At 36.6% G+C, this 27781-nt stretch overlaps 4 protein-coding genes across 4 annotated transcripts; 2 read left to right on the forward strand and 2 right to left on the reverse strand.

Moving 5' to 3' along the window:
- Positions 1-1822: 1822 nt before the first annotated feature.
- On the reverse strand, positions 1823-8980 carry LOC148067652 (C-X-C chemokine receptor type 3-like). The gene is made up of 3 exons (XM_087806206.1): positions 8909-8980; positions 5367-5732; positions 1823-4608 (listed from the first exon to the last, which is right to left on the reverse strand). The coding sequence occupies exons 2-3, from the start codon at positions 5721-5723 to the stop codon at positions 3880-3882; spliced, it is 1086 nt and encodes a 361-aa protein (XP_087662332.1). The 5' UTR covers positions 5724-5732; positions 8909-8980; the 3' UTR covers positions 1823-3879.
- Positions 8981-11296: 2316 nt separating this feature from the next.
- Positions 11297-13389, reverse strand: cxcr3.2 (chemokine (C-X-C motif) receptor 3, tandem duplicate 2). The gene is made up of 2 exons (XM_087806346.1): positions 13247-13389; positions 11297-12914 (listed from the first exon to the last, which is right to left on the reverse strand). The coding sequence occupies exons 1-2, from the start codon at positions 13280-13282 to the stop codon at positions 11823-11825; spliced, it is 1128 nt and encodes a 375-aa protein (XP_087662472.1). The 5' UTR covers positions 13283-13389; the 3' UTR covers positions 11297-11822.
- A 5672-nt stretch (positions 13390-19061) lies between these two features.
- cnfn (cornifelin) lies at positions 19062-21508 on the forward strand. The gene is made up of 3 exons (XM_087806437.1): positions 19062-19198; positions 19275-19411; positions 21411-21508. The coding sequence occupies exons 1-3, from the start codon at positions 19075-19077 to the stop codon at positions 21498-21500; spliced, it is 351 nt and encodes a 116-aa protein (XP_087662563.1). The 5' UTR covers positions 19062-19074; the 3' UTR covers positions 21501-21508.
- Positions 21509-24349: 2841 nt separating this feature from the next.
- LOC148067655 (uncharacterized) lies at positions 24350-27770 on the forward strand. The gene has a single exon (XM_087806432.1). The coding sequence runs from the start codon at positions 24356-24358 to the stop codon at positions 27260-27262; it is 2907 nt and encodes a 968-aa protein (XP_087662558.1). The 5' UTR covers positions 24350-24355; the 3' UTR covers positions 27263-27770.
- Positions 27771-27781: the final 11 nt, after the last annotated feature.

Genomic DNA, 27781 nt, shown 5'->3' on the forward strand with positions numbered 1-27781 from the left:
TACTGGTACAATGTGAAAACTCCTTGTACCGTAAGATAAGAAGCCTTGTCTATCAATTTCAAATAATGCCTTTGCTTAAAGGGCAACTGAAGTGAAGATTTAAGTGTCTCTTAAATAGATCTTGGACCTCTATTGTACTCATCAGTATGTGTCTGTTTGTGTTTACATTAGAAAAAGTGCTTAAGCCGCGCCCACTGAAAATGCTTTTGAATTTTTTCTTTCTTTCTGGAGATAAAATCTGTTTAAACATAACCAAACCAACTCTGCTGTGGTTGGTCAAGGGTTGAGGTTTGTCACTGCATGTCATCAATCCCAAATCTCCACCTCCAAGGGACTCATTGTATTAACAAAGCGGGCGTGATTACAACCTTATAACCTTATATTTTTTTCGTAATGGGCTTCATCCCCATTTACTAAGATTTCAGACTTTGTAAAGTAATACATTCAAAATATGGTCATGATGAAGGACTTACTGCATGGAGAGGAAGACTTTAAAATTTGAAACATGTGAGTAAGTCAGGAGAGTTTTCACATTAGTTGCCCTTTACAAGCACCATACAAAATTGACCATTAACAGGTTTTCTTCAGGCACCTGTGGGTATATTGTTCACACCAATTTTTTATAATATAATTTTTTTTTCACTTAAATGTATGTTGCGCAAATGTCACAAAACTAAAGTAATGAATATGTACTTTCTTGTTAGTCCTATAAGGTATATTCAATTCAAAATGTTCCTTTGGGGAAATCAAGATCCCAATAAAAAAAGATATCAGGGGTTTCAGCCTCTGTTATTGTTACATCTGATCAAAAGTCGTATGTGATTCTACTGATTAAATCATTACAACAAAAAAGTGGCTAACCATATTTTGTTAGTACTAAGTCGTAGTGTGTATCAGATGAGGTTGTTTCATAGAGGAACAGAGAAAGCTTGTATCGGAACAGGAAATCAGCAGAAGCTATAAATTTAACTCTAACTATGGTGATGCTAGAGACACATTTGAATGTTATTTTCCTATTGATCTTTATGTCATATACATATATGTAAATTCAGTTTTCAAAGTAGGTGGTCACCTCAGAACTTCCAGCTACCTTCAAAAATGAAGTGATTTTCTTTTTCCAATTTAGAAAAAGATTGAGTTTTCTTGATTCAGGAAAATACACATTTGTTTTGTAATAAACAGAGCCCAAAAAGTTTGTATTAAAATAAATATCATTACTTTTCTCAATTTAAGTTTTTCAAAAGAGTTGTCAGTGGTCTGTCATTTTTCCAAAAGACAGATTGGGAACAGTGGTGTGTTACAGGAAACGCACTGTAAAAACAAACTTTTTACCCCACAGTCTCTCTTCATTCAAGCATCAAGTTAAAGACCTGTGTCCGGCTTCATCTGGCAGAGACAATGTATTCTCACGCTGGTTTTCATCCTTCTTTTGAGACTTTGCATGACCTTCACTGGACAAGCTCATGATGAATCGAACACTTTTAGTCGCAGGGTTTTGTAATTTCAAAAAATTCAAAGAATTTTTTTTCTTGTGAATCATCTCAAATTTAAGAAAGCTGCAAATGTTAATAGCTGTGTTTGGCTGGTGGGATCACGCATAAAAATTGATCTGAAAATAGATCCTCGTCAATAGACACTTAAATGCTGGTGTGAACGAGGATGTCAAATTACTTATAACTATGAGATAACTCACTCATCCACTAGGTGGTGTATTGCTCCTCATCAAATATTTATTTAAAAAGCCAGTCTCAACAAAACAAGCATTTACACAACGTTTATTTTATTACCACATTGTTCCTTTAGTGCAACCTGAGAAAGATTGAATTATTCTACAAGCATTACTTTATGACAATTTCAATACACAGGCATCATCATTCTGTATTAGGAGGATTCATTTGACCCAGTGTTGACATAACAAGGTTTCCTCTGCCTCTAACTGGATCACCTGACTGATGATGTAGGATCACCTGACCGATGATGTCACAGCTTGTCTTGGGTGTCTACAAACCTGTGTTGCAACAGTGAAGTGAAAACAGAAAGAATGTGGGATCCACAGACAGGGGAAAACCCACATGTGCACGGAATTTACACACATCCACACACTTATGGGAAGTGGAAAGAATTCACAGTTTCATAATAAGTGTTTAAACACATAATATGTGTGAAACGACACTGATAAGAACACAATGTAACGCTCGTCTTAATAATGTCATCTGCATTGCAATGATTGCGTAACAGCCACACACGACCCACATGACCCAATCGGCGAAAAAACTCTTTATTTTTTCCAAAAAGAAACACACTTGTGAACACCAATGAAACATAACATAGAAAAATAAAAATATGACCTCTATTACAAGGGTAAAATAAATAATTAAAACACAGTGTAAAGTGACTTAAAAGCAACGCTAAATTTAAAACCAGACAGTTGTTTATGTTAACATATTTGTCTTTATCAGCCGTTTTTAATTTTAACGTGAAAGCCTTTACACTGTAAAAAAAGGAAACTGTTTAAATGATCTATATATACAGTGTAACATATTGATAAACTGACAAACCATTTTAAATTCATTCATTCATTCCTTTAAAACCAAAGTATCCCTTTTTTCTATGTTCAGTTAAAGAAATTCAAATTAAGTTTCTTAGTTCTTTAAAACAGTTAAATGCAACGTGAAATGCTTACATAAAAATAATAAATAAACAAACAAGAAACTTTTTATAATAGCTACAAAAACACCGTCCACAAGTGTAAATTGCAACTGGACCGCAACGATGTTACATCTGCTACATGGTAACTCACTTGACTCCTCATGAAGATATCTTTCTTATACATCCTTCCTTTCTTAACAGACAGACATCATAAGCATCTGCAAATGCAACACCTTCCTAATTTAATGCAACGATTTTTCTGTCACATGACCGTCAAACTGTTAAACAGCAGAGGGTCAGAGACAGTGTTTACATATGAAGTTCTGACAAACTTCTTGAAGTAACCCGAAAGATAAAAAAATTTGGCAACGGCAAATAGGAGACATTTTCAGATGCATTTTTACATCAAATGTCACCTTAAAATGTTTACTGTAGTGTCCTATTCAACTGGGAGACTTGCAGCCCCCTCTGACAGATGACTGAGCTCAAACATGTGAAAAACATTTTCAGCTGGTAGTTCACTTGATTGTATCATCATGTGAATACAAGCTGATTAAAAACTTTATCATAAGTTAGCTGCGTAGATTCCACTTAACATGATTCCTATTGAGGTAATGTCCAAGGATAATATTGGACATTATAGTGGTCTTTATTCAGGACCTAAATGAACCTGAGCCCTACGATAAAGAAGTGTTGGGGTTGTGTGAATGCCCATAATATCCCAAACTCACAACAAAAGCAACTTTCTGAAACTTGCGTCAGTGAGTTCACCACTTCCTTTGCTTCAGTTTCTTCATCACACTGACTTTGACTTTTGCGACCTATTCTGCAAATAGTTTACACTACGATTTATCAACATTAACCCCTCATCTCCTCAACTTAAAAACACTTTAAGATGAAATGATTCAGCTTTTTAAATACATGAAAAAAATGAATTAAAAATAACCAGGAAAGAAATGATAACCCAAGAGACCCTGCTGGTTGGTCGACAAACAATGTTAAACTGGAGATTAGGAAATTAATCTATGATTCAGTGGAAAGTGTAGGTGGCTGACCTTTACATGACAAGCTATTGTTTCCCACAAACCCATTAACAAATTGAAGAAGTACTGTGTGACAGTGACCAATTCCCCAAAAGTCCCCTTTGTCATGATGACACAACACACTTGCACTACAGAATGAGCACAAGACACGGAGTAACACTGAGTGAACGATGATTAAATGTTTCCATCAGCACTGAGTCGCCTTCACCGGACTCTCCACATTCATCTGCTCGAGCTCTTCCTTGTCCACGTTCTGGCACACCAGCGGCCCCTCGCTCAAGCCCAACTCCCACAGAGAGCCTTTGAATTCACCGCACCGGTGGATAGCGATGGTCTCCTCCCTGAAGTTCTTGCAGAGGCCGAGATACAGTGCAGGTCTAAGGCATGCGTGGAGACAGCCGAGGGCGGCGGTGGCAGCAAGATGCTTTCCGAGGGAGCTAAAAGTTTCTTGTTGGTCCTTCGCACCGTTTCTGGACGTGTCGAACAGGAGCAGAATGTTGTAGGGAGTCCAGCAGATAATAAAGACAAGCACCGAGGCGTGAACGATCACCACGCTGCTCCGCTTTACTAGACTTTTAGCGCTTTGCTGAACCCAGAGCAGGATGCTGGAGGAGCAGACGACGAGGGCGGCTGCAAAGCTCAGGACGTGATGAAACAGGCGAGAGGGTCTCTGCCACTCAGGGAGATAAAAATTGGGTACGCACAGGGCTCTACTGTCGTCCACTGGATCTTTTTTGACTTCGGTTGAACCCAAATCCGGGACGGTGAGAAGCAGGGAGACCAGCCAGGCGACCAAGCAGCCGATCAGTGCATTCCGAGGGGAATTGAGAACGAAGAGGCGCTTTGCATAGATGATGGATAGTACTTGGTCCAAACTGATGCAGCTGAGAAGCAAGAATCCAAAAAAGTAGTTGATCTGTGTAGAACAACAATGAAGATGTAGTTAGGTCAACATTAGCATTCTTAGGCGCCTGAAAGTCTCAGGAACACTAGAAAGTCCACAGAAGCATCGCTTTCTTGTAATTCTTTAGCCACACTTGAAGGTTATAAATCAGGTTTGCTTTTAAAAGACAGTTTTTAATCAAAAAGTTTATTTAGATTTAAATGTATTCAACTGTACTGTGAAAATGACCAAAGTTAAAAGCAAAAAGGTAAATTATTTCATTTTTGTACGAGTCTTTAAATGGGTGTAGTCGAGAGAAAACTGATGAACACATAGTTACTATTAAACATAAAGGCATAAAATAAGGTGTATATACTTTTTATTTCAAGTTAGTTATCCCATAAATTAATATTAAGCTTTTTTTCTGCTGAGTAAACAATAATGTTCTTCAAATGTTGCTCATACTCAGCAACCACAGAAAGCTTCATGGAATTTGTAAAGCAAGATGTTGCACGAAATCCATTTCCTTAAAATCAAGTTAACAATGAGACATTTTTACTGAGCAAAGGTTGCACTTTCATTTCACATTCTCTGCTGAGCAGTTCAAGGAAATAATGTGTGCCAGGATTAACCGACAGGCTCAATCATGTCAAACACTAAAAGTGAAAGTGAAAGTCTGCACCATCCTTTTAATTGAATGCAGTGGAATATGTTCCTCAACATGTCATCCAAGTACTGAACAGAAACACATCTATTTCAGACAAAAAAATAGGAAATCCTATTTGACTTACGTTAAAAACGGCTGCGATGAAGCGGCAGAGAGGGAGGCCGAAACACCAGCCACAGCTGTGAGAGGCCTGGGTGGCCCAGAAGGGAAGGGTCAGCAGCAGAAGGAGGTCCACCAGACACAGGTGAAGGACAATCGTGTCCGACATTCTCCAAGCTCTCCTCTTCTTCACGAGAACGGCCAGAATCAACCCGTTTCCAAGCAGACCGACTATTGTTATTAATGAGTAGACGACCGTGAGCCACACTGCCATTCCCTCCGGAGCATCATCTTCAGGATTGTACTCGTAGTCTTCATAGTCAATGCTGTGGTTTTCCCGAAACACTCCATCGGTGTCCACATCTATGCCGCTAAAATTCATGTTCGTCGCCTGTGGAGAGAAGAGACCACACTGGGATGAAGAATGCTGAAAATGCCTGAACTCAACCCTCGTTGAGGAGAAGCTCCACCCAGTCAGCAGCTGTGGGAATCCTGCAAAAACCTCAACTTGAGGCTTTTATCATCCAGTACGAGTCACATGGTATGATGTCAACGTGTGAGGCAACACAACGACGGGAAACACAGAATCAATGATCTGTGGGGAGTTTTTTTTCTCTTCCCTTCTTTTGAAATGTACTTGGCAAGAGTACAGAGTAGAACAGTGATAAAAACAAGGGTTGGTCATGTTTAATCAAGAGAAGTAAAGACTGAGAATATTCAAAATGAAGTTAAATTACAATGTTTCATCTTAAAGGAGTATCAATATTTAAGTTGATATTATTAAAAAAAAGAAAAAACAATCAGTTATACATAAAGAGAGGAGAAAGCCATCAATTTGACAAAGTACAGGAGAATTAAAAATAGTAGTTCCTCAGTTTTACAGTACTTCTAAAGATGGTTAATTTATACGTGACAGTGGATATGGACATTGAAACTGCTGTTTCCGTCACACTATGGTTCAACTGAAACAGATGTTTTAAGATTTAATTCTGTGTCATAAATTTAGAAAATCTTCTGAGAAATGCTGCATCATGACAGTATTTAATTAGTTTTATGAGTCATATGTTCAGTACACAAATACATTGACTATTCAACACTATTTCTGAACTACATCTCTTAAACTTAAGCTCAAAAGACGGAGAATTTGTACATTTCCTTTTAACATTTTCCAGTTGAGATCGTGTCAGATACGGTTTCAAATCCTCATGTTTGTAAGGGTTCAACTCCTGCCTATGTATTGCTCATTTTAATTACATTTGTGATTGAAATTAAAATGAAAATGATTTAAAATGAAATGAAAAATGCTAGTGGTGATAGAGATCAGATATGATATATTCTAAAGTGTTTCCCGGGCCTTCACTGGTTCCTAATGACAAGTCAAAGCAAGGGAAAGCAGTGACCCAGAAAAATGGTGTCATTGTCAGCCAAGTCTAACTAATGAACTTTGGCAGACATGATGGTCTGTTGCTTAATTCAGTGCTACATGCTTTGTTATGCAGACCTTGGTTACTTGACGAGAGCGCCAACCAACAACAAGTGAGTTTCCCAGTAGAGCCACAGAGCACTGAAGGAACAATTGTGTGCAGTGACTTGAATCACATCTTCTTTTATGTTGAATGAATATTGAAGGTGTTTTCATCTTGGGGACAGTTAATGGTTTGACCCACACACAGCATAATCTAAAGCTTTTATTTAGTAAATCAGCTGCAATTGTTGAACCCGTGACAGATTTTTGGCCTCATTACACATGTGATTAAGAAAATGTTTCACACAACCACATCACAGTGAATCAGACTTTAGTTCTTTTTTAACATCCTAAAAATCAATTTGGTTTAAAATATGTTATCACACTAAAATGGGATTTGAATATGTGTTTATTAACCGTGATCATGAACAAAAGTAATCCAGCCCTCGGTGCTCTCTTGTCCTTCTATGCATCTTTTGTGAATCACATTCAGACTTGTTTTTAGATTTATTAACATAATTTGTGTTGTTCTAATATATGATTATACTGAGTGTGATTTATACTAAAAATGTTATTAATTTTAAAGCAGGAAAGACTCTAAGAACATTTTTATTTGCAAAGTGTTATTACAAAAGTATTATTATTATTGAGTTCTGGACTTGTTGTGATCACTAAATAATCGTTACACTTGCAGAGTTATTTGTATTTTGTTCTTAATGGTCACTCTTAGTATTTTGTTTCACCAAGTTCACTTCAACTTCTTCTTATTTTTCAGGTTATAGGGAAACAAAGTTTAACTTTTATCTTTTTCTTATTTATTGTATTGTTGTATTGTTATTATTGTGGTTATACCTTTATTGGTATGTGATGTGACAGGATGGTGTGCGAGGACTAGTACATTTTATAAATTGATTGATATACTTATAGTTGTAGTAACACAAGGGAGAGGGGGATGAAAGACCAGTGGAGATATCAGGGAATAAAAAAACGTGAACACTGAAATTAAAAGTAGAGTTAGAGAATAAAGAGTTACAGTAATGTTATGGGTTACAAATCTATATATGATGTAAATCTAAGCATAATTAGGTTGAAAAGGTCGTAGGATGGAGGTTGTGGTATTTTCAGAATTTATTTTCAAATTGCAAAGAGCAAATTTTTGACAGTCTGCAAAATTGCAGAACAATGAAACCACTCTTTTTGTGTGTGTGAAGAAAAGTAAATTCATATTCATTCTTTGTTTTATTACTTGAGAAACATTATGATCTTGTAAAATGACTGAGATCTTATGGTCAAATACATCTTTCCTGCACTTCACAGATGTTTTTGTGGTGTTTCTAACATTTTTTTTTTCAGAATCAAAGACAAGCTTTATTGCCGGTAATGTACGAACCTAAAGTACAGTATTTTGTTGTAGTCAAGTAGAAAAACGTTTTTAATGTAATGTTTAAACGTTACCATGGCAACTAGAAACCCTTAGGGGTAAAGGGGCAAAGAGTGTTTTTTGTTGTGCTGAGGACGCTGTTAATAAAGTTGCTTACAAGGTGTATTATTTTTTTTTTTACAAATAAAAACATATACTTGCTATAAACTATATAACATTTTTTTAGGCCGTTTGTTTTATATATTTTATTTCTTACACACGAACTAAAACACAAAGTGTGTATTTCAGACGCCAGGTTTCTATTTTACTGAATTGAAACGGGCTAGAATGACACAGAAATTGAAAGATTCGAGCTAATATTGATCATAAATATACGTTGTTGGATACTTTAGATGTGTCTAGTCAACCTTCTTGTCAACACAGATGTGTCCATTGACGGACAGCTTTTCAATCCCTCCATACATTTTTGTGCGCTGGCTAGGAAAATTAAAAATCGATTCCCAACCAATATTTGGGTATTTAACCATATATTCTGTTCATACATTTATGGATATTTATAAGAATAAATGGACAGAGAAGCTGTCGTCTTGAGAACACGAAAACACACAACAGGAACAACAGGAACTACACGCAACTCACAGGAAAGAGTCATGCGACTAATACACAGAAATGACTCAGGTTTATCCATTAAAAGGCTTGAAATAAACAAGAACTCGCTTACCGTGTTTGGGCTTTTATCGCTGTTTTGGTTTCTGCACGTCACGTCGTGCCGTGCATTGCTCCGTCGACGAGATTTGTCAGTTTGAAATGATCAACTTACAGTTCCGGTGAGTATCTCTTCAAAATAATATATATTTGTATTTATTGTAGCACTGAGTTTAAATACATATATATGTTAAACAGTGGTTAAAAAAATGGTAATATATATTTTGTGAATCACCCCAGTTTCCACCAGAATGACATTCGTTTTAAAACAAAAGCGGATATGCCGTACTCTTGCACACATTAGCTCTAACTTGACTACAGTAACGCGCCACACAAAGAAAGACTGTGGTGCAGTAACACCTACTTCCACAAGATGGCGTAACATACTGTCCTTGCCAGTGGTAGAGCTCAAGTCGTGTTAATAGGGTTTTCATTAAAATATATATATATATATATATATATATATATATATATATACATATATATATATATATATATACATATATATATATATATATATATATATATATATATATATATATATATATATATATATATATATTTATATATATATTTTTATATATATATGTATATGTATAATTTTTTTTTTGGGGGGGGGGTTTGGACAAAAAAAAAAAGAAAACACTATTAATATATATATATAATATATATATTATATATATATTTATATATATATATATAAAATATAATAAATATATATCAAACCTAAAACTCATTCAATGAGACAGTTTGTATCCATACATACTTTTGTTAGTGTTGAACCCATTGAGTACATACATACGTCATAGGATACTTACTACATTTGATGAAAACAAAGTTGTTTTTTATCTAGTCAACCTTTTAGTCAAAACACAGATGTTTCCATTGGCGGACATATTTTTCATCGCACTTTCTCAAACAACCCATTAGCTGCTTAAAGTGTATTTTTAAAATAGATTTATCTCGCATGTGTGTGCTGGCTGACCATAGTGAGTTTAATGAGAGTTCCAACATGTTTTTTAAAAGGACATATTATTTATATTACCAACGTCTAGTCGTTCAAGGATGAGACTTAATCGATTGTTGAGGGTTCAAACTTAATAATAATAATAATAATAATAATAGTAATGTCTATTTGTATAGCGCCTTTCTAGACCAGGGTCACATAAACTTAAATCAACATCACAGCGGATGTTAACATGAATTTCACGAGAAAATGACGGTTGTCAAATTCTTCTCCCTCTGCAAAGATCATCTTCTAACGGAAATGTTGACTTAATAACCGAAAGCCAGGTTTAACACTGTGATATCGGAGAGGTTAAAAAACAGGAAATAACACCTCTCATGCAAGAGGGAGATAGCAGTAGAAAGAGTAAAAAAATATTTATGTAACTTCAATTCTGTTTAGTTAACAGAAAGTGGACATGTTGGGTAAAAAAAATGCTGAATGATTTTTTTATTCTGTAGTGATTGGTTTAAACTTTGTAAAAAAATAAATAAAAAAATCTTAAAACTCAGGCATAAAACTGTTATTTCAATGATGTTCTTCACTGTACATTGTTTTTTATATTAAGTACCAAGAGACCTTTAGCAGGAATATACGATCAGACACTTTATTTTGGTTTGTAGACAAATGTACACGCGGAAAAAATGGCAACGGTGACATATATAATATATATATAACAGTGTAGTTAGACAATTCTGACACTAGAGGGCAAACCACTAGATCCATGAATACATTGTTTTGAATTAAACCTCTTTTAATGCATGATTTCTTGCTCCATATCAGATTAAATAATTGTTAATCATTGAAAAGCAGATGCAAGTCTTTGATTTTTAAGCATTAGCGATATATTAGAAAGTAGGGAAGTAATAATAATTATTTGTAAAGCGCTTTTCACGGACCAGGGTCACAAAGCAACCTTTGATTTTTGCAAAATGAGTTTCAAACCATTGGTTGGTGACCCCTAGTTTTAATCTAATAATTTAAAATATTCAATAACTTCATGACGCAGGCAATTGTGTGCATTAACTAAGAAAGTAGCTTAATTTAAACCTAACCATTTCTGTTTTGCCCAGCTCCCCATATATGTGAGTATCTGCCTTCTTTCTGCACACACTATGAGATAATACTTCATATTATGTGTGTTAAAAATCTAACATGTATTATTTTAATGCATTTTTAAAGAAATTTAAATATTATAACCGAGTGTTTTGAAAAAAAAAGGTGATTTAAATACATTTAGCAATGTTCGAGTTATATGTAATATGTTATTTAATTATTTGTAATAATATGAGTTTTCAAATAAATGCTCAAAACAGATAAAAATACAGAACCTCTGCTGGCACAGATAATGTAAAGTGACTGTTAATAGATAATAAATATAAGTCAAATAAAACAGACCAGAGTACACATTTTATTATTAAAAAAACCCACAAACGAACAATAAATCAGCATTTTCCATGCAGCATGTATAAATGCAGCATTTATGGCATCAGACAAGCAAAAAATGTGATTAGGAACTGTTTTTTTTTTTTACAAGAATGAGGAAATCAGGCTATTTCTACATAACCTCAAACACACTCTGCCTTATCAGCACATTGGATATGATCTCACCCTATTTACAAGATTGAGTCAAATGAGACACGATAATACTACTACACCCTTATAGTATCATATTGTTTGTTGTCGTCTGTTATCCTGACATTTCTACCTAAGTTCTGATCAACATGTATTAATGTTAACAATTGTTTGCCTGTATATAAATTCACAGATTTCAGAGTTACCTAAATGTAACTTCACTATTATGAGTACGAGCCAGCCTTCTTAACAAGGTGGGCTTCAGATAAATCAATGTTTAAAAACTCATTAATACAATGTACAGTAACGAAGGATGCCTGGTGTATGAAAAAAGGCGTTTTTTAACCACTTAAACCATGACTGAGTACGTGTTCTCACTCTCCGCAGAACTACACGACCCGGTGGATTTCCGAAGCCTCCTCTGCTTCCATCCCTCCATCCCTCGCCTTTTTCCCAGAAGCCCCTTGCACATCCTGACCAGCTCCCTGCGGAACTTGATGCCCACGAAGCCGTAGAGCAGAGGGTTGAGGGCACAGTGTGACAGACCGACGCTCTCCGAGACCAGAGTCCCGATGTCCATCACGCGGTTCCACTGACAGTGTCCGCCCACCAGGTCCAAACGCTCCAGGCTGTCGAGGAGCTGGAAGCCGGTGTAAGGTGCCCAACAGATCACGAACACCGACACGAGGGAGACGATGAGGCGGAGGGATTTACGTTTCTGCCGGCGGGTGGCGTTGCACAGCGACCTGAAGATGCGTATGTAGCAGTAGAACATGATCAGCAGGGGCAGCACGAAACCTAAGACCACGCTGACCAGCTTCAGGCCCACCTGCCACTGCCGGGAGTTGTCGGTGAACCAGATCTGGCACAGAGCCGGCATCGGTCTGTTTAAGGTGTTCCGGGTCACCACCTGCTTGAAGGCGATGTCGACTCCGCTGAGCCCCAGGCAGCCCACCCAGATGAGGGAGCAGGCGATCTGTGCGTGGCACGTGTTGCGCTTCCAGCCGGAGCTGACCGCGTGGACGATGGCCAGGTATCGGTCGAAGCTGATGCAGGCCAGGAAGAGAATCCCACTGTATCGGTTCAGAGAGAAAAGGGCCCCGGAGATCTTACACATGGTCAAACCGAACACCCACTCGTGACTCCACTGCACGGCGAACAGCGGCAGGGTGAAGGCCAGCAGCAGGTCAGAGATGGCCAGGTGAAGGAGGAAGGTGTCGGTCAGAGAGAAGGCGCATGCGCCGCTTTGAGATTTTCGGTATCGCCTGATCACACAGAGCACCAGCAGGTTGCCCACCACGGCCAGGATGAACACCAGGATGTACACGGGGGGTGAATATCTGCGCGCGAAACTGTAGATTTCCTCCGGCAAACACGGAGATGAGAGATCGGTTTTGCTCGTCTCGGGGGACCAGGTGACGTTGTCCTCATAATCGAAGTCCTAGAAGAGACAAAGGTATTCCTTAGAGTCCGGTCCTGAATCATGAAATTTTAATAAAAAACGATTCAAAGTAAAAATAGTATAAAAAAAAGAAAACATAAAATGAACAAGATATGAAAAACAAATAATTATCAGAGGAAATAAATCAACAATAATAATCTAAATATATAATCTAAATTATACTGACAGTAGGTAATGTATTGTAATAATGACAATATCATGTATTTTTTTATTATAATATTTTCCATTAGCGTTTTGTGGGCTTAATGAAAGAGAATTTTTAGTTGTTCAGACATTAAATGCATAAATCACTTCCAATTCAACCCACTCACCCAATAGTCTTCTGTCGTGGTCATAATGGGATCCATGTTTGCAATAACACCGTCTGCAGCATCAACAGAACACCGTAACGCTCTAAACCAAAACGTCCTCTTTTGCTCCCGTCTATCTGAGCCACTAATATGTGAGGATGAGAAAGAAGAAGTTTGAAATACAGGAACTGATTCCTGAGACACACTTTGAACAGATGCAGGCAGAACTGTAGTGGGAATGGATGAGTGTCTCAAGGAAGTTGTGACATATATTTTAGAAAAAACAAACCAACCCCAGACACATTTAAAATGTTGAGTGCGACGATTGTTTTCTGCGGATTTTGAAAAATGCAGATCATAAGAGAACTGAGAAAAAATAATAATTGTGGCCTTAAAAGTAGAGATAACAATGTTTTTAGGAAACATTATAGAAACACATAGTTAAAACGTGGTAAAGCATACAGCATAATAAATAAAGTGAAAATCTTGTACATTTTATTTCAGAATTAAAAAGGGTGTTCACTCTTTCACATCAAGGAGACATCACATCTCTACCAAGTTAACTTTGAACTACAATAAATGAACAATAACAACCACTTTTGCCAAGAAATGTGCATGAACGTTTTCATGTTTGACCATTTTTGCATGAGCAGTAACATAGTTGGAGGACAAACAAGTGAATGATGATACCTTCAAAAGCTTTCTATATCCAGATGGAACTATAGAGCAGTACTCGGGTGACTTAGGCCAGTCTGTCAAACTGAGCTTGAGTGTTGTATTTGACAAAGACATGTCTCTAGTTCCACACTGCAGAACAATGACCAGAAACTGTTTCCTTCAACTAAGAAAAATCTCTAAACTTAGGAAAATTATGTCACAACATGATCTGGAGCTTGTAATCCATGCATTTGTGTCTTCTCGTATTTTAACAGTTTATTTTGGTGTCTAAACAAGAAGGAGCTGTCTCGCCTGCAGTTAACACAAAACAAATTCTGACCCGCTCTAGTAGAAGAACTCGCATTTCCCCGATCCTTAAAACTATTCACTGGCTTCCAGTTTCTTTCAGGATCAACTTTAAAATTCTGTTTCTTACTTTGAGATCTATTCATGGTCAGGCTCCTCCTTACATCACTGATCTGATCCAGACTTACACCCCAGCTCGGGATCTTAGGTCTGTGGATCAGAATCTACTGATGGTTCCTGAACACGCTTCTGGACCAGAGGAGAGAAATCCTTCAAGACTGTTGCTCCTAGGCTTTGGAACGATCTTCCTCTTTCTTTGCGCTTGATGGATCTACTGACTCTTCGAAGAAACATCTTAAGACCATGCAATGTTTTTTGGTTTAAAAAAGAACGCCAGGTTTAAACAACTGGCCAACAAGATCAATTTGTTTATCCCTGTATGACAAATGGTGTTGGAAGTGTAATGCGATGAAATGTCGGTCGTACGATGACAGAAAATCAAAGGTGGGGTCAAAAGGTTTTTAGATTCTGCTCTTTTACGAATGGTGTTAAAAGTATGATAGCATTTTTAACATTTAAATGTGTGTATTTACAGTATGTGAAGGAGATCCAACGCACATTATCTCAAGCTGACAATTAGATTAAATTTAACTGGAGTAGGAGCTTGACAGAAATTCCGATGATAAGCATCTATAAAACATATAATGAAAGGTAATAAATAGCCATATATATATATATATATACAATTTATGACTGCCTTTCATATCATATAAATAATATATCATTTTAGGCACTAAACACATCAATATAAAGCGTCATTAGTACATTAGTACAAGTAGAGTAAGCATAGCATAGCAAGAAGATATTTTGTCCCACAAGTTATTTCAAATCATTTGGATTGAAATGTAATACATCATATTATTGCCTTTTGAAAAGACATAAAGCTTTATTTCTTATCAGGATCTTTTACCATTGTTTTGAAAATGTTGAGGACTTTACAACATTTTAAATAAACCAAAACTGAACTTAACACAGATGGACACAAAAGCATACATAGCATGACTATAAAAATCACAACCAAAAACAATTAAATAAACCTGTCTTTACACAATTAAAAAAAAAAAATTGACCTAACTCATCAAGGGAAAGCTTGACCTTTGAAAAGACAAAATGTTGTTATGACATCAAAATAAGAATGATTCCTTATCCATATATATTCATCGGAAAGAGTTAAAATAATCAACGTTTAGAATCCATGCTGAGTTTTAGATTCAGAGACGAAAAAAAGAGGAACAAGGATGATTCACTCAAACTCGTTTTAGCAACTTCAACAAAAGTTAGTCGAGTCCAAATCCCAACATTTGATTTGAAGTGAGGAACTGAAAAGTATTGTGGTCACGTACCAAGGGTCTTCTTGTAAATCAGACACTTGTGAAATATCACAAATGTTTTCCAACTTCTGCTCTGTTCAGGCATCAGAAGGAGGACAGCGTGAAGAAGGGCACGTTCTTCTGAAGCGTCGCTTTTGTCAGCCTCTGTTTGGACAATGAACACTCCATCTTTATGTCACATGACCGTTGGTGACAGCAGCAGTGTCGTGATGCAGAGTCGTGAAGCAGAGTCGTGAAGAGTTTAAGACACGTCTTTGTTCATCTACAGCAGTTGGGGACTTTTTTTTATAGGGGCTCCTTAATATGCAGGGATGCAGCCGTCCAGCCAAACAAAACTAGAAGCGAATGAATATAAAAATTATGATTCAAAACTATATTCAGCGCATCCAAAAGATGAATGTTTAACCTGTGTATCTGACTGATCTTGAGGACAAACTTCTCGCCAAAGCTTTTGAAAATTACCTTCTAGACTATTGACCTCTCAGTGAAGGTTTAAGGGTGAATGGTCAACTTCATAAGGTCAAGGAAAAGAAGGTTCAAGGGAGGCTCAAGGGGGCAGACGATCCCCAGTAGTTTACACATGGCATGGTTGCCTTTCTTTAGAAGCTTAACGGGCTTTCCAGATACTTTTTTTTAGGATGGAAATCCTAAAACATGTTTGTTGGTTTAAAAACACATTCTATTTGCATTTTGGATTAGTGTGTGCTTGCATGATTTGAAATGAGAATGATAGTCAGTGAGGAACTGAAAGTAATAGCAACATAACAATTAGTTGCGTGTTTTCAATAAGTTCTTGCGACAATTTCGGACACAACTTCATTTTCGTTTACGTGATTTGGCTCAAGAGAGAAGGCAAACAGCACCATCTGTTGACGAGAATCAGGAACAACATTTACAATAAGGCCATCCAACGTTTAACCAAAACTGTTCATTCAGTCTGAGGACTTTATGAATTTATATTGGTGCAATCGGAAAATAGAAATAGAATATTACATTTTCAAATGTTGAAACTTTAAATTTCCTTTTTGAAATGTTGTTGTTTCTTTTGCATTAGTTCCTTTTTGAAGAATGTAATTCCACTTTTTTCATATGGAAAGGTTTACTAAATTGATATTGGTTAATTAAATTCAATGATTAGTTTATTGAAATGTGTTCAAGTAAAAAATGTAAATACTTTCAACAATTCAACTTTGTTTCTAAATTTGTATCCTTACAAATCCAAAACTATTTATATTATTAAAAGATATAATAGTGCAACCATGATTGACTGAATGTTTGATCAAATAGCTCTGTACTCTTGTGGTGACACTATTTAAGGTCAACTAATGTGAAAGTGAAGACCCAACTTTGACTCACTCACATGTTTCAAATGTTGAAGTCTTCCTCTACAAGATGCAGTAATTCCCTCATCATGACCACGTTTTAACGTATTACTTTATAAAGTTGTCCCCCATCTGAAATCTCAGCGAACGAGGGGTTACGAGACAGAGTCAATCATGATGTTAAAATGGGCTTATGTGTTCCTGCTTCCTTCTTTATACAACAAGTATCTTGGAGGTGAAAGTGGGATTGATGACGCTGTGTGACAAACCTTGGTGCTTGACCAAACATTTTCTAATGTAAATAAATCAATTTAAAGAGATGTTTTGTACAAACAGACATATACTGATGAGTACAATAGAGGTCCAAGATCAATTCAAGGCATTTAATCAACACTTTAGTTGCCACAATAAAACAAATTCAACCTTAAATATATAAATTATTGGATTAACCACATTGCAATTTAAAAAAAACCCAACAAGTTTCAACATTTGAAATGTTAAAACCTTAAATTATTCTAATGGCACAGATAAACCTCCCTTACTTTAATGCAAAAGAGAAGAGAAGTTAAATTGATTTTTTAGTTTGTGGAATCTCAAGATAATGGACATCAATCAAAGTCAATGTGTCAGGGAGGGATTCAGCATAATTATAATTTTAACATTTCATTGCAAAAAAAAATGTGTCGGTCACTGCCTGAAACCTTAGTTGTGGTTGCACAATTTTAAATCACACTTTCCAATAAAGATCTGGGGAGAATATGAGAAGATCACGAGGTCTTTGGTTGACCCTATGATGACATCTACTGTCCAAATCAAAAGCCCTTGCACGTGTGCAAGGGTCTGTCATCAGGCCTGCATGTGCTCAAGTCTCAATAGTTTAGACTCAAGAGGGTCAAAGTTCTACAAGATCTGTTAAAATCAGCCTATTAATATTAGTGTTCTTAGTTGAACTTGTCGGGTGCAGTCGTTAACCATACAAAAGATTGAATCAACACAAGCTGGTATCACACGTTTCACTCCACGTGTGCAGCCTTTAATTACACAATGTATAACATCTCATCGTTGGAATCCCATCTATGGCTTCCACTGGGAAGCGCCGCACCCACAAGGGATGAAAACGCCATAAATGTAAACATCCAGGAACACAGATTGGCACAGAGTGCCTGGTATTGTTCTTACATTGAAAACACCACCAGTTCTGCACTTGCTCTCGACTCTCCTATTTGAACAGGGTGGAACTCCCCAAAACCAAACATTTGACTCATTTCTTTTATGAGGCTTTTGCACCTGCCCCAGTGGTCATTGTTTGTCACTTTATATAAGTGAACTTGGATTGGGCGAAGGAGGGAGTTTAGAGGGTTATAAGAGTAGGAACACAAGCTACATGTTAAACTGCCTCCAAGGGCCGATGAACTTCTCTAGGTGAGACCCTTTTTTGTCATTTCTAATGATATATTAATTTTCATTATATTACCATAAACAAAAGATTACAGTTGGGGATAAAAACAATGCATTTCTTAATGCAGTATACACACAGATCTTGTATATGGAAATTAAAATGTATTGAAAAGTTGCTTCAAAGTCATGGGCAGGATCATTTTCTAAATTGAATTTTAGGAGTATGTGAACATGGAGTTACCACTTAACGAAAGAGGGAAAACCAATGGATGCAGTAAATGAGGAGAAGATGAGTATAGATGTGACGACGCACAAACTGGACTCGCCGCGGCTGCTGACACATAAAATAATTCAGGAAAACTACCATCGTAACTACAGAGCTCATCAATTCAATTTAGACGTATTCTATTTCACATGGAAAACTTACTTAACGCTTTAAACAACGATGACAAATCAGAGACGCATTTTGATTTGTAATTACAATGAGAGAGTTTCCATCTCTCTCTGTCTGAATACTTTCTACTTACTTATACTTTAATTCAACATATATAGGTAAGGTAAGGTAAAAACTTTATTGATCCCTCCTAATAATACCTTATTATTCATGATATATATACAGTATATATCTATATATCTATATATTTATTGGGATGTGGGTCTGAGGAGACAAAAATGGTTAACCTTGACTGGAGTGAAGTGAAACTTAAATTTGAGCTGCAGCCACAAACATAAAATTCAAATGAATTGGTGGTTTTGTTTGTTTTATACCATAGAAATGGCGTTCCAGTCCAACGTCATCCACTCCCAGCCTCAGGTCACCATCACAACCTCACAGTATTCCTCTGCAGCATCTGACTGGAGCACAGGTTTATGCGACTGTTGCGACGACTGCGGAATCTGTAGGTGTCAATGTCGGGGGTTACGATAGGAAGGTTGGCAAACACTTTAAACTTCCACTGCTGCTGGTTCTTTCAGGTATTTGTGGGACCTTTCTTCCGTGTATTCTGGGCTGCCAGGTGGCTCAAGAGCACGGGGAGAGCTGCTGCCTGCCCTGCCTTCCCGGCGCCATGATTGGTCTACGGACCAGCCTGCGCCACAAATACCACATCAGCGTAAGTTCCTATTTCGTTGTTGACCAGAGACACTGGTCCCACATCTGCATTCTTAGGAACAAGAACAGACAAAGCTTCTCCATTTCTTCACGAACATTGCGTACTGCATTTGAGTTTTATAATGAATATTCAAAAAATTCCACCATTGTCGAAGAAACGCTCATGACGGTTACCCTTTTAACTTTTCTTCAGAAACATTTCAAACAATATTTATTCATACTTTTTATACCTCCTTAACCAGAACACTAATGGAAAAACTTTTATGATACTATAGGGAAAATTCCCATGATCTTATTACATGTAAACATTTTAGTCAAGAAACATTTTTCTGTAGTATTTTTCATGTAATCTAATTTTAAAATAGTCCATCCTACAGTTGGGCACCACTGGATCAGTTACCTATACACAATATATCTTACAACACTGATACATCTACAGATTCCCTTCGTTAATATTTGGAAAAATATTTTCATGACTACTTTATCAACACTGTTGGGAACCAGATTCAAGTCACATATTGAAACAGCTTTATTCAACGGTTTTAAATGTATTGTAAAATTCTTGTTTTATACATTTTGTGTGTTATTTGTACATTTTGATATTCACCAATATAATCGCAATATTTTCCACACAAACGGCACATTTGATTCATAATAGATGAATAATAGGACATTCAAAATGAAATTATTTGCTATCAAACTTAACTTATTTTATAACAATGTGCAGGTCTGTAACTGACTGACTTACTTAAAATATTAAATATTTTCTATGTAGGCTCAACAAAATTATAGTTCATCAAGTCTTGATTTTTTTTAAGTCTGCAGAAATTGGAAATAACATTTTTCAACAAACTAAAGTAAAATTCTACAAAGTTGTTGTGCGTGTTACTGTTCCTTTTCTATTTAGATCGCAATACAGTATTCACAAACGGGGAGTGACGGTGTTTTGACGGATGTGACGTATCACGTTAAAAAATATAACTTTTTCGAAAAAAGAAAAAACGATTTAGTGATTAACGATCGTTTTGTTTAATTTTATTAATTTACAAAACACAACTTTAAAAGCAATTGGAAGAAAACTATTAACTGAACCAGTAGCTTAATAATTAAATGTTAAGTACTTAATGACATGCAGTGAGGTTCATGAATGAAGTCAAATATAAGAAGTGGAAAATAGCATATTATTTAATTATTCATACAACAACATGCAACTCATAATAGTTAATATTAAACCATCATAATTCTCTTATATTGACACTTAAACAAACACACACAGGAACACATTTGTTCGACAAACGTTTATGTGAATATTGTTGACCTAATGAGACTCCACACATACAACAACAACAACAAACAGTGGAAACAAAACTCATTGTCACAATAATGTCTAAATAAATTGTTTCTTGTAAGTAAGTAAGTACATTTTTTTGTATAGCGCTTTTCCAAACCAGGGTCACAAAGCGCTTAAACAATCAAAACAATATTCAATAAAGTATATATTTTAAAGGTCAAGATAACACTGATAACACAACAGGAGTTCCAGAAAATCAAGGAAAAGATGTTTATTGAAGGAGTCATATCACTCATAAAGTTGTGTTTTAGAATGAATGCACTTGTAAAAAACGGTTGCCAACACTATAAAACAACGTTTTACTTTAAATTAAAACATCTTCATCTGTGACCGGATGTCTCTGCCTTGTTGCTGACGGAGTCAGAGAGGCCAGTGCGCATGCTCTTGTGAATACTGTAATTGTGTTAATCCTGTAATGACAGTTCTTATATCAGCAAAGTTACGCTTTCTCGGGAAAGAGAGAGAGAAAGAGAATAAGCCAGCGGTGCTTCCAGCTGTATTGCCGATATAATAAACCGAGTCAAATTTTTTTAAATCGGGCCATCGACCGATTCGTGGTACATTAAGATCAGTCCAGGGGCTTGTGTATCGATGCACTCACATCTTTTGAATCAAAACCGATTTGTATTTGATGTGTGTCTCCTATCAGGGCTCTGTGTGCGAGGACTGGGTGGCGATGGCCTGCCTGCCTCCGTGTGGACTCTGTCAAATGGCACGAGAACAAAGGATGAGAGGGTGAAGAACAACGAAGAATGTAATTGAAAAATGAAATGATTAAAGATGCACATCAAATGAAGTCATTTGTCTTGAAACTAAATATATTGTTCAGAATTGACGAAAAATAAATATCAATTGTATAATGAGGCAGAATTGTGTATATTTCATTATATATTTATATTTTTGGAAAACCAAGTTCTTCATTAATAAAATCATTAGTGATGTAAATGGTGCTTTGCTATTGTATATATAAATGGACAGAAAACAAACACTTATATAATAATTGCCTTGTATGCATGTGTGATTGGTATTGATGCTTCCTAAATACTTGGTGGTTTTGGACTCAAACCCTTGTGTTATCGCAGGGTCAAGGTGACCTGAAGGCCTGAAAGAAAATGCGTTTGAGGTATCCCTTGTGTTGCCTGTGTTGTCAAGGTGAACAACCTCCAACACTGCATGTGACAGATAGGTCGTTCACCTAGACCTAGAGGCAATATTACCAAGGGTTAATGTACCAGTCTGTCCATGAGATATGAAAATCAGTTGGTCCAACACAGTGACATTGTTATAGATCACGTCCCCATGACCAGGTGTGTGGCTTTGATCTTTGAGTTACATTATTGTGTGAAGTAGCATGGTCTTTGCTATTTAAAGTGTACGTAAATTTGCTACATTTCTTGTCCCGGGAAGTATATCTGTTTCAATGGCAAACATTTTCGATTATTTACAATGCTAAAGAAAACGCTTACCTTCGCTCATTCAAAGCCCTGCATCTCCAATATTTGGGAGAATGACGAATGCTTCGTAGGTTTGTGACCTGAACACAGACAATTCCCAACAAAACAAAGAACACTCAATGGAGTTCATGACTCCACATTGCAGGCACTGAAATCAGTTTAAGGTTATCCAAATATAGAATATTCACTTATCAGATTTCAAAGATTGTCTGAATTGTAATAAGTAAAAATAAAAAATTAATGAAAGTGTAGCATAAATGAGTTGAAAGAAAATAAGACTTATGACACATCAAAAAGTCAGAAACAATATAAGTTCTATGTTAACTTTTTTTATCATATGCTTTGCCATGTAGTTTTTGTTTATTTTGACAGGTGTGGAAAACACCTCTGCTACAATCTCTACTTTGATAAGATCTTCAGTGAAAGCTTCTCTGTATTCCCTTATTAGACAATAAATTATCCAAACAGTAAATCATATCGGAGCAAGTAAAAATCTTGTGCAGCACTTCAGTCTGTTGTACGATAACAAATCTAAACGTATCGTCAACTCCTGAGTTTGAAGCAGTCGATTCACCTGCACTTTAAGATCGTATACAACAATATTAATATAGTGGTATTGTTTTAGCCGAACATAAGCCGTCTTTATTTATATTATAATGAATTTAAGCAATATATCCTAGGGACAGAAATTTGACATTTTACCTTAGTCTTTCATTTGGAGATTTCAATGTGTACTTTAAGGGTATAATATAATGGTTGCTGTCCAAGAGTTTTTCTCTTTAAGGAAATGTGACTTGCTCGAAAGTGGTTCTGTTTATGCTTCTGATAATGAATCTGGTAAATTACCAAAAGATGAAAAACATGAAGTCAAAAAAGGCGGTTTACCAAACCCAGAGTAACGTGCTTAAATAAAGGAAGTAATACAAGCATTGCCTCCTCCTTAACTTAAGACCGAGGTTCACATCCCAGCCGGAGGCTCAACATAGAAGGTTCTGACAAAAGAAGGTAAGACTTTCTCGGCTAAAGCATATTGCATTTAATGTGACTCGATTATGATAGAATGGTTATAATAATAGATATAATAGAGGAAAAACTTTTCTGTTCTTTGAAGTAGCTAATGGTTTTAGACATAACCTTGAAAGTAATAAATTATCATCATAATTATTTGACCTCAAAAGTTCAACTGGATTCTAATTTTTAATGTAAAAATAAAAAATGTAAAAGTCAAAATGCAATTTATTTAAAATATCATGAACTTTGTTTGAAGTAATGGAATCGTCCCATAGAGAAGTGAAAAGCTGCTTGTGTAACAACTAAAAACGTTTTTATCCATTGCTGAGGCATTGACACACAATTTTTAACAAAGGTATTAGAAAGTTCTTAGTTAAGATCAGGCCAAGTCACAGGAAGTACTTACAAGTCTGATTTTCATTTTCTCATTTCATTCTTTAAGGCTCAAATTATCTTAATTATTTCTGTAATTGTCCTCCTTTACCAAACAAAGTCTAGTATTACTCGTACTGTAGACATTTATATTATGTGTATTATGTATAATATTGTTTATACACATCCTTTACAGGGGGCTAGTTGTGTATTTAAACTAAACCAAGTGGAACAATATTGGAGATGAACCATTTGAATAGTAGATTGTACGTCTCATGGGTCAAGCATGATGAGTTTGGAGTGAGAAAGGAAAAGAAAATATATTACCTTTCTAACATTACTACTACTACTACTACTACTACTACTACTACTACTACTACTACTACTACTACTACAACCAAGGCTACTGTTCAGATTGTTCTTTTCTCAAGTTTCCTGTAACATATGTATTTCTCTTGTTGCCGTCTACAGACTTGATTCAACTCAGTAGCATTAGGGGAAAACCTACCCAGTGGAAATCAGACGGCAGCTTCAAGGTCAGTTAAAGCATTACCAGCAACTTATATCTACCAAATGTTTGTTTGACAAAATGTATGTTGAGATTAATGAGCCACAGCTGCGGATCTGATCTTTCATTTTTTCCAAATTAAATAATGTAGACCTTACACAAAACTTTTCTTCAACCCTCAGACATCTCAACAGCGACTTAAGAGGAAACATTTCTAAGGACGTGTTCCGACAGCAACAAGGATCCAAGATGGCGGCTGTTGACTGGCAGCTTTTTCTGGCAGTTCTTCTAGCTGTCATCCAAAGTGCCACATGTTACGGATACAGGAATTGCATCGAGGTGCCGTTGTCAAAAGGAAAAGCATTCAATTGCTTCAAGCGACCAGCAAGGCTCATCTCCGACTACGTTGAATACCTACCAGCGTCCGTCATCAACCTCACCATCTCACTGACACCTGTGAAGAGTATCCCCAACAGTAGCTTTGTGACATTAACAAACCTTCAAAGTCTACAGTTGAGTAACAACAGCATTGGACAAATAGATCTATACGCGTTCAAAGGTCTGTTCCAACTGCAAAACCTCTATCTATCTTGTAACAACATTTCTGAGCTGAAGCCGGCTGTGTTTGAGGAACTTCACAACCTCACTTTACTGTTGCTGGCAGGTAACAAGTTAAAGAAGCTTCCGGAAAGAATTCTCTTCAAGCTCGTCAATCTTAAAACATTACATTTGTCTCACAATCTTCTCGATGATTTCTCAAACATTGCAGGTTCATTATCCACTCTGAGAAATATCACCACGGTTGATCTTTGTTTCAACAAACTAGCTAATCTAAGGCACGCTAATTTCTTTTTACCAAACTCTCTGGTTTCATTATACATCTGTCGGAACAACCTCAATACATTGGGATGCCATGCCAACTTCCTAGGTGCGGTCCGGGTCTTAGATTTGTCGTATAATTCCCAACTCAACAACCAAGCATTTTCGGGTTTGGACTTGAAACCCTTGAAATATCTTCGAATACGCAACACCGATGTGAACATTGTGGATTTTCTGAACACTACTAACATTCATGTGGACAGTGTAGACTTCACCAACACAGGTATCAAAAATGACAGTCAGCTAAAGAAGCTCTGCTTAGCTCTCAAAAGCAAAGTTCAAAATATCAGATCCCTCCTTCTTGGTAACAATGGGCTTGGATATCCAAGTAACAGCTCACTGTACCATTGTCCGCCAATTGAACAAACTTTGGATGTTTCTGGCAACAAAATACAAGATACAAAGTGTTTGAAGTTCCTTGACAGACATCAACAAATTCACAGCTTCATAGCAGAACATAATTACATCACAAAGCTCCAATCATGTGAAAAAAAGGGACCAGTTTTCTATGATATGGAATTAATGAGTTTCCGTTATAACCGCATTATTGAGGTGAAATATTGTTCTTTCTGTAATGTTCCACGATTGAGGACTCTCAACTTGAACATAAACAAGATTGTAACAATAGACTCTGAGGCACTTAAAGGACTGAAGTGGCTTCAAACCCTTCGTCTCGACAACAACTTCTTGGCCGATCTGGGAAAAACAACTTTTCAAGATTTGGTCAACTTGACAGTCCTGAATTTACGCAACAATCGCATTTCAGTTATTTTCGAAGAGACCTTTAGCAAACTTGAGAATCTTGTTACGTTAGACCTTGGTGGTAATAAAATAACCCACAGTTCTGATAAAGGTTTTGATGGGCTTAGGAGTCTGACACATTTATATCTCAATGGAAATAATTTAAATGATTTTAAAGGTACACTTAACCAGGCATTCTTCGACACATTGGGAGTGCTGGATTTGGAAGGTAATAAAATTTCCTTTCAAAGCCACAAAACATATTCACCGTTTGTTAATCTCAGCAAACTTCAAGATTTGAAAATGGGTAGACAGAGGCCTCATGGCCTTACATATGTACCTCAAGGATTTTTCAAAGGTCTTCACTCATTGACATCTCTGTATATGAACGAAAATCAGATCATAGACATATCTCCGGATGTGTTTGATGACCTGACCAGCTTGAAATTTCTCACTCTGTCTGCCTGCTGCACTGTCGACGTACAACTTAAACAGGGGACCTTCAAAAATCTAAGGAATCTATCAAAATTGATAATAGAAAATACAGGCATGGAGTACTTGTCCCAAAAGGTTTTTGGTAATCTTACCAATCTAAGTGTGCTTCAGATAAACCGCAATGGGATAAAAAGCATTGAGGTCACAACATTAGAGAGTTTAACAAATCTTCAGTACTTGGACGTTCGTAACGTCCCCCTTAGTTGCACGTGTAAAAACAGTTTGCTGCAAAACTGGACATTGAATAACACCCAGGTGCAGGTGGTGGATCTCTACAGTCTCCCATGCCAAAATGATGAAAAACACAAATTCAGCAACTTCGACACAAAGGTCTGTTTTAAAGATATTGGGATGCATCTTTTCCTCTACACATTTGTGGCGATTGTTCTGTTCACTCTCACCCCTTTACTCTATGTCAAACTCTACTGGAAAATCAAATTTGGCTTATATGTTTTACGATCCTGGATCAGTGAACAGTGGCGCAGAATAAGGGAGGAAGAGGAAAACTGTAAATATGATGCCTTCATTTCCTATAACTCTTCTGATGAACATTGGGTTATGAACCACTTGCTGCCCAACTTGGAAGGAAACGGTTCATCTTTTAAACTTTGCCTACATCACAGAGACTTTGAACTGGGCCGTGACATCGTGGACAATATTGTCACTGCCGTTTACAGCAGTCGGAAAACGATATGTGTTGTCAGCAAAAGCTTTCTTCAGAGCGAGTGGTGTTTGTTGGAAATCCAACTGGCCAGCTATCGACTCTTCGATGAGCACCGCGATGTTCTCCTGCCAGTTTTTCTGGAGCCCATTTCTGAGCGACAAATGTCATCTTACCACCGCATGAGGAAGGTCATGCTGAAGAAGACATATCTACAGTGGCCTGGGTCGGACTGCACAAACCCCGATGAAGCGCAAAACCTGTTCTGGACAAAGCTACGGAGGGCAATGAAAACTGGTAGGCAACTCATGGCAGAGGAGAGTGACGACAATCCGAGTCTGGGCAGAGAAGAAAATGACAATTTTGAGTATTCCCTGTAATCTTAAAAGAAATGCCTTTATATTGAGGTGACAGAGGGCAAGACGCAAGGCGACATCATGACATAATCAAACTTATGTGTGCAGCTTTTTTCATGAATTCAAATTCAAACATCAAGTGCACTGCTATAATTTGGTAGGACTATTGAACAGCTGCTTCTATTGTAAATTGGGATTCATTTCACATGACTTTGTATAATTCTCAAGCAATGTTCCATTCAAAAACATTCTCATCTTAAAAGAAATATTACATGTTTGAATGATGTCTTTAATACTATAGAGTATTATTCCGATACGATCCCCACAACACAATTTACTTCCTCTTAAAATGCTTGATGATGTTTGCGGTTGGTTGAATGGATTATGGTTATTGAAAGTAAGCGTCTATTAAAGCAATATATTATACGGAGCATCTTTAATAGCTTTTGTGTTGTCGAGTCAGCCTTTGTAGGAGCAAATATAACAGGCAACCCTCAAAACAGGAAGACACTCCGCCAATTTAAGGTTTTTATTTTTTTATTT

This window comes from Callionymus lyra, chromosome 13, assembly GCF_982586985.1.
Source record: "Callionymus lyra chromosome 13, fCalLyr1.hap1.1, whole genome shotgun sequence".
Taxonomy (NCBI): domain Eukaryota; kingdom Metazoa; phylum Chordata; class Actinopteri; order Syngnathiformes; family Callionymidae; genus Callionymus; species Callionymus lyra.